The sequence below is a fragment of the Apis dorsata genome, unplaced genomic scaffold (assembly GCF_000469605.1).
Source record: "Apis dorsata unplaced genomic scaffold, Apis dorsata 1.3 scaffold_88, whole genome shotgun sequence".
NCBI lineage: Eukaryota > Metazoa > Arthropoda > Insecta > Hymenoptera > Apidae > Apis > Apis dorsata.
The window spans coordinates 825,110-833,308 of NW_006263386.1; the positions used below are offsets into that span (position 1 = coordinate 825,110).

At 32.3% G+C, this 8,199-nt stretch overlaps 2 protein-coding genes across 7 annotated transcripts in view; one reads left to right on the forward strand and one right to left on the reverse strand.

Annotated features, from left to right (window-relative positions):
- LOC102675086 (furin-like protease 1) overlaps nt 1–8,199 on the reverse strand; it is a 306,104-nt gene that overhangs the window by 55,553 nt on the left and 242,352 nt on the right. The window lies entirely within an intron of this gene.
- LOC102675398 (dynein intermediate chain 3, ciliary-like) overlaps nt 2,327–8,199 on the forward strand; it is an 11,352-nt gene continuing 5,479 nt past the window's right edge. Inside the window, exons 1-9 of the mRNA XM_031508502.1 lie at nt 2,327–2,552; nt 2,894–3,055; nt 3,246–3,346; nt 4,434–4,594; nt 5,023–5,200; nt 5,638–6,066; nt 6,412–6,694; nt 7,052–7,351; nt 7,613–7,946. Coding sequence (XP_031364362.1) covers nt 2,367–2,552; nt 2,894–3,055; nt 3,246–3,346; nt 4,434–4,594; nt 5,023–5,200; nt 5,638–6,066; nt 6,412–6,694; nt 7,052–7,351; nt 7,613–7,946 — 2,134 coding nt within the window. The 5' untranslated portion in view covers nt 2,327–2,366. The remainder of the gene's footprint in view (nt 2,553–2,893; nt 3,056–3,245; nt 3,347–4,433; nt 4,595–5,022; nt 5,201–5,637; nt 6,067–6,411; nt 6,695–7,051; nt 7,352–7,612; nt 7,947–8,199) is intronic.

An 8,199-nucleotide genomic window follows, 5' to 3' on the forward strand; every position in this document is an offset into this window, starting at 1 on the left:
AACTTAAAGAATTCTTTCAAATTGGTTTATTTTTAGTAAACTTTCCTCTTTCAATTCTCATCCCATCGTTTTATCATATATATATATTTCCATCCGAATTTAAAAGTTCATTCAATAATTCCATACCCCGATAATCGCCATATTTCTCCTTAATACGTACTTAACATTATCTTACTTAACATGTTCCTGTCCACTGTGCAATTCTCCGACGTTGTAAACGTGGTCTACGAGCATCTATATATGCGTTTTGGTGATAATGACCGGGTAAATTGAGCACATGTATGCACTAATGATGCAAATAGGTTAAGCAGCAATCAAGTTCTCCCGATGTTTCTCCCGATAGTAATAAAGTTAACGATGTTGCTTAAACAAAGTGAAATACTTTACACGCTCGAGAATAATATTATCGTTCGTTTATCAAACGATGAAGATGGAAAACAGGAAATCGTGCGATCATCAATAACAATCGAATCAAAATCGAAAAAGTGATCAAAATAATAAATAAGTTAAAATTAAATAAAGAAAAGTTTCAAACAATTAAAATTACCAAAAAATTACCAAAAAATTACCAAAAAATTACCAAAAAATTACCAAAAAAAATTCAACGAATAAAAGGATAAACGACTAGGAAAAGGATGTTATACAACGCAGGGAAGTCGTAATTTTAGAAAATAGGAAAAAATACACGTGCCTGAGTGAAGGAGTAAAAGAGAAATCTCATGGAATATCCCACGCATATCCCGATTTTCCACGCGGATACATTCGAATGGACCCCGCGTTGTCCGAGTGAATTTTAGCGCGGATCATTGTCAAGCATCCCGCTTGTTCGTTCCGGCTTGTGCCGGTTACCGCATTCGCGTTACCGATCGATCACGATTTCGACGTGAGTCTGCGTCAAATATGATTTGCGGGGGAGAGAGGGAGCTCTGCGTGGCTTATGCGATTTACGAATTCGTGTGAAAAGCATTGTGATTTCGATGGAATTCGTAGGAAATTGTGGAAGGTCGCGGAGGGATAATTCGTGGTGAAAATTCGCGGTTGGTAATTCGACGAAGTGGGAAGAATTGGCGGGAAAATTGAATCTCTGATGGGCGGCGAAAAGGAAACTCGGTCGAAGAAATTAGAAGAAATCGGTAATGCTTTGAGAAAGAAGCTGTGGTTGGGGAAGATTTCTTTTTCTTTTTTATTTTTTTATTTTTTTTTTTTTAGAAGAGGAGGCAATAGAGATGGATGCGCTTCTGGACGATTTCGAGCGAGTCGAATCTCCTCGAGAATGGAAATTGTCTGGGAAATTGTGGTTCGTGTTGAAACATTCACGAGTGTATCGAGGGCAATGCAGGCTTTTTCTCTCTTTTTTTCTCTACGATTGTTAAGATGGAGTTTTAACGTCGTTTGTAATTGAATATATATAGTTTGGAAGATTATAGCGGGGATTGTGTTGCGGTATGAATGGTAAATAATGCAATGAAATTCCATTTAGGTGAGATTGTTATGGCGGCCTATTGTGCGTATGAATTTTAGTCGAGCTTTTATTTACGTGAATTATCGTTGAACGTCATTCCATTTCATACGAAGGGCTTTAAATTTAGATACGATGTGATTGGAAATACGTGTTCTTGTATCTTTGATAGGAAAATTATTCGCTATGCTTTATACATATTCTACTCGAAATATTACAAACTTTTACTTTTCTCGTAAACTTTTATGGACACTGATAACATTTTTTTTTCTTTTCCTTTTTCAAATTTATCGGCTCGAATTATGGGAGCCTTGATAGAATGTACTTTTTTACAACCATCTTCCCTATAAGTAGAATCGTTCTCCAATAGGAAAGATGGTTGTAAAAAGATACGTCTGCCGTGAAAAATTTTATTGAACCGATATGTTGGAAGAAAAATTGTCGCTATTCGATAATAATTTTTCAAAGGGAATACAAGTTATGAATTATAATTTTTAACAAATGGCACAAAATGAAATAAAAAAAGATTATAATTTACACGAAATTATTTCATTATTCCGTGAAATTTTTTCATTTGCCATATTCAAATTCAAATATTATTAATCATCGTTATTAAAAATGTATTATTGTTTCATTATTCGAATATAATAAATTTCATCGATCTGAACCAACTTGCATATCAGTTACAAATAAATATTGTTTTTTTCGATCTTCCCCTGTTTCGATCAATCGTAATCCGGTCAGTTTGGCTTAGACCATCCGGTTAAGATTCGATTCGATTTTATGCAGTCGTGGATTTTTCGACCATTTATTTTTGGCACCCTTTTACTTAACTTTTTTAAATTTTACATTTATATACATAGATGATTTTATAAGACGTGTGTGACTCAATGAAATTTAACCAACGATGTTGTTAACTGAATACACGTATATCAAGCAGAGGAGCCAGTTTGGAAAGCAATGCATCTTCAAATTAGAAGATCGGATCGGTGTGGAGAACATCCTGCCGGAACCACATCTTATGGAGAATTATGTCTATGTTACGCATAATGATGCTGAGGTGCAAATGGCTCCACAATTAGCGGCCCACGATGTAAGAATCGATAATGACTTACATCTTTTTAGGTTAGATTAATGAAACAGGTATATTTACTATAGGATGATGATCATTTTCAACGGATCGTATATATTTATTAACGTGAAATTTTTCAAATTGTTTCATCTTCTCTTCGATATTGTTAATATTGTTATTGTAATTTTTATAATTTTTATATAGATTATTATTATTATTTCTTTTTTTATTTATTTTCCCATGATTCCAAATATATAATTATTTCGAGTATCATATGATATCTATATAAATTTTTTATCATTATTTTTTACTCTTATTCTCTCAAAGAATAATTGTCTCACGTAAACATTATTCCGTTTCAGGTGCAAACAATAAGAAAGACTACAACCAATACAGGCATGTATCATGAGGAAGGTGGTTGGCCAAAAGAAGTGAATTACAAAGATGTCGAAGTTACTCAAAGATACCGTCGACGTGTGGAAAAGGATGATATTTGGGCACCGTGTATGAAGAAACTTCTTTCGGTAAGTTTGGAAAAAAGAAAAGAAAGTAAAATATTCGATTGAATAATATTTAATTAAATAATTTTATTTCTCGAGCTGATTATTTGTACGAATAATAAATAATTTAAATTAACGATCTAACCAACGTTATGATTAATTATTAATTGTAAATTATTATTAATTAAAACAATTGTTCGGAAAAATTATTTAGACGATGGAGCATTGCGTGCTTGAAAACAATACCATGAATATCTATGAAAACTTTTTCGACGACTTGGTTCCTACGCGTATGGCCAAAGAATACAATCTTAGGTATACTTATCATATTCAAAGAATTAATTCTCTAACACCATAACGATCTAATTAATTAATGATGAGACGAGACAAATTTTTATCTTTTTTAAAATCAAATTACTACATTTAAATAGATTGATATTTCAATATTAAAAAATCACGTATAAATTTATTTAGGAAAAGGAGATTAGGGATAAATTCTTAGAGAAAGATTGGAAATTCTAAAAACGTTTAAAATAAATCAACGAAACGATCATTGATGAGGCTGGTAATCCCAAATTCATTAACGAAACGATTATTCAATTCTACTCATTGAATCGAAACGAGCGTTATAAAATCGGGACACAAATTTACAAGCAATGGGTAGTACAGGCAACGATCGGTACCGATCCGGCAATGAAAATCCGTAGAGTCGTAAAATTAACGACCGAAGCTTGTTTCGTCCGTGATAGCATCAACCGGATGATATACGCTCCCCGTGCCTGCAAAAATCAAAGGGCTTTCGTTTGTTCAATCCCCTCGTAATGTACGCGTATCATCACTCTGTTCAAATATTTTTATTTTCCCGTCAAAATTGAATCGAGCGCCATCTGCATCGATCCAAACACAACGCGTCATCCTAACCTAAATCATGGATTACCTTTCCATTCCCAATTTTAACTTTTCGATACAGTTAAATGATATTGAACGATACGAACTTCTTTCGAAATACACATTTTCTGCGTTTATAAAATAAATCGTGTATAATTTGCATATAATTTCATCTTTTTTTTTAATTAATTGCTTTTATTATTGCTCTTTCAGCATTGACGCCATCTGTATCATGATATAGAATAAGATTATTTAGAATTATATATTATAGAAGAAAGCAAATGATTATAGTTATTATTAGTTATGAGATAGAATATTATAATTTTCAACTAATTGCTCATCATTTTAATTTCTCTCTTTAATATTGCAAGTTATAGAATCTTTTTATAAATTTTATATTATTAAAGAAATCAAAGAGAAAACAAAAATTATTCAAAAGTTCTCTGTCCTATAATTTCGTTCAAATTTATCGATATTGCACCTTTTCTCTCTCTCTCTCTTTTTGTTTTCTCAGGGTTATAAATTTATTCGAAGACCCAGAGACGAAGACAAGGCCGATCAGGCATTTATCGTGGTCTCCAAACAACTCGGATAGATTGGCAGCTGCGTACGCGTATTACGAATTCGAGACACAAGGGACCGACTTAAATCCATACTCCTATGTATGGGACATTGGTACTCGGTTATTTATTATTTAATTCGATACTATAACGAAAAATAATATCCCATTGAATTATATTTACATAACTCTGTTCGTGTTTATACATTTATATATATATATTCGTGAGACATTTTTGTAAGATTTTAAAGGTTAAAACAAACAGGAAAGTTGGTATACAAAAATTGTAATTGAGATTTGTTTGAATGAGTATCTAGAAAATGTTGCAAATTTTGTCACTTTACAAATATAAATGAAATTCTATCTGTATCAATTTTTATATTTGGTTTGATCTCTCGAATTGATTATCCTGAAAGATATCTTACAAATGTGTTTAAATTTTATATTATATTATCATATATACATTAATTATTTATTTTTCATTGCTTCATTAACACATATTAAAGATATAAAAATTATAAAACATGTAATTTATCCTATCCAGAGAATCCGAACAAAGCTCTGTACACGTTAAGGTCACAAATCCCGTTAATGACGGTCGAGTTTAATCCTCGTGATTACGTAGTGTTAGTCAGCGGTCTCATGAATGGCCAGGTGTGTTACTGGGATTTGCGAACTGGTGAAACTCCTGTAGGCATCTCTCATGTGTATGTCAGTCACAGGTATGATGAAAACAAAATTGTGCAATTGAGATGTGTATTACAAAAATTGACAAAAAATTTTTTGAAAAAGTAGAATAAAAGCAGCGTATATTTTTGTTTAATTCGATTTAAAAAACATTTGTTAGGAATTTTTTTTTATATATCTATAGTCAACAAAAAAATATCTCATTTAAAGATTCATTTTCGTACATTTTTATTCCATTTTTTTACTAAAGTTATCTCCATATTTATACTTAAAAATTTACATTATTAAATTATTTAATCCAATTCATATTATCAAATTCCTTTAAAATCGTTTAAAAATAATTCGTCTCGAAGAAAAAGCACGAGAAAACGTGTCCCTGTTTCCCACGATCCATAAAATGTCCAATTTCTCTATCCTTAGCCCAAACTGAAGTTCTACAATTCCTCTTTCTTATCTTCCATTCGTTCTTCAGAGATCCAGTGATCCAGGTCTTTTGGATACCAAGCAAAAACTCCACCGATTTTTTCTCCGCCTCCACCGATGGCTTGGTCTTGTGGTGGGACATAAGGTTTCCGAAAAAACCGACTGAGAAATTGGTGATGGACCTCGACGACCCGAAAAGGGGAGATATATACAAAGCGACCGGCATCACCTGCCTTCAATTCGAACAAACTATGAGCAGCAGATTCTTGGTCGGTACCGAGAACGGTATCGTCGTGAATGTGAACAGAAGGACCGAAAATCCTGTGGAGAAATTGTTGATCAGATTCGAGTGTTACGAGGGGCCCGTGCTCGCCATCGATCGAAATCCTGTTTACCCTAAGAACTTTTTGACGGTTGGCAATTGGTCCGCTAAATTATGGGCGGATGACACGAAGGAAGGAAATTTGTTTAGCATTCGGTGCAAAATTTTTATACATTATTTATATATTATACACACGTATTATCATACATGAGCTATTTTATATATATATATATATAGATTTCCTAATTATTACTATTATTAAGTTCACTTATCTCTTATCAGGATTAATTTCATTTTCCATATTCTTTTTTTTTTTTTTTTAGAGATTATGATTATTATATCGTTAACGATAATTGAATCGTGGAAGATTTTACAATCAGTCAGTTTCTGAAAAATTAAAATTTTTCTTTCATCGATTGTTGAAGATATAATAATTCTCGTAAATACGATTTTTTTGTATAAATAAATATTGAAAAAAATGTGTCTTTCTCTGATGAATAGCCAGCAAACTGTCGATCTAACCGGTGGATGCTGGAGTAAATCCAGGTGTTCCGTGTTCTTCACCATAAACGCAGAAGGTTTATTGGAGGTGTACGATATTTTGCTGGGCACGGAAAAACCATTGCTTAATATTCGTCTATGTTTCGATAAGCTAACCGCGATCAGCTCCCACGATGATGGCGAGATCTTGGCCGTTGGAAGTCAAAAGGGCAATATATATCTGTTGGAGTGCACGGAGGATCTTACTGTGATCACGAAAGAAGACAGAATTTCCTTGAACAATGTAAGATCAATTTTAAATTTTGCTAGAGTGGAAGATTTCTTTGAAATCAACTCTCAAAGTTTCAGCTTCTTTTTGAAGATATTTATGAACATTTAGGAATATCTTATTTCTAAATTCTGAATATTTTGTTATTCAAAATTTATAAATTAAAAGAGAAAAAAAAGAAATTTTTTGAGTATCAATTTCACTTTCTTAAAATGATATTTTGGTAAGAGAAAAAAAAGTTTATATTATAAACGCTTGATATAAAGTTTTGTTAATATTGTTCTTAAAAATTTTATTAAGAAAATAATCCACTGTATACGTTTATGATATTGAATACAATTTTCCGCTGAAAAATATCGTTTCTTCTTACAGTATTTGGACAGGTGTGGCAAATATGAGAAGGCGATTGACAGTCGTTTAAAAGAAATTCGCCTGACCTATCATGAAATTGATGATACGCATGTGCAAAACGCGAAGAAACCCAGAAAAAGGGAGACCAAGAAGAAAGAGAAATATTTCGAAAAGGAAAAGAACAAGGAAAAAGAAAGGGAAAAGGAAAAGAATAAAGAAAAGAGAAAATCAAGAGTCTCGAAGGTTAGAAAGAGTATTCCCAAAATCAGCATTCCTGAACTCATCAAGGCGGAGACAGATTACTACTTCGCTGTCAACGAGGTAAAATATTCGAAATTCTGTGAATAATTATATTCTTATTCTTTTATTTCTTTATTATTTTTACTATTACTATTTTTCCTTTTTCTTCTTCTTTTTTTTTTGATTTTTTTTTTTAAATCAATGTAACGGAAGTTATTGACAAAAATTTGAACAATGAAATTTCATTCATTGTTCAAACGATAATAATTTTAATTACACTAATTTCGAAATCATATTATATGAATATATATGTCTAACAAATGAAAATTATTTTCAAAAAAGATATCGAAGAAATTCGAGCCACTCGATGAAGAAGACGTAGAAGCAGCGCAGCCATTGTTAATAGACAGAACGACGGTCCTTCGTCCCGAGGAGGAGGAAGAAGTGGAAAAGGAAGACGCGAAAAAGGTACGGTCGGTAAGGAGGATCAGGAGTCGGCCGAAAGTAGAAAGGCCGGTTAAAAAAATTGTGGAGAAACCGGAAGTCGAAGAAGAGGAGAAGTTGGAACTGGAATTAGAAAAGAAGAAGAAGGAAAGAAAAATACGCCCAAAGAAGATTCTGAAGAAGGTTTGTCTGGAGCCATGCATACCGGAAATTTGTTGCGCTGATATGGAAGGTAAGATTGAAAATTTTACCAAATTTCTTTCCTTTTTCGTTCCTTTCCCTTTTCTTTCTCTTTTCGTTTGTTTTACCGTTCCTCGCTTTCGAATATGAATTAATTTCGATAATGGACGATGGAATATTTAATTTTTCGTGTGTGCAACCTATGATTTGGGATATTTTGAAAATTTGAGAACTATATATGTATAATTTCGAATGAATTATTTTCTTTCTTCTTCCTTTCGTTTCTTTTTTTTTTTTTTTTTTTT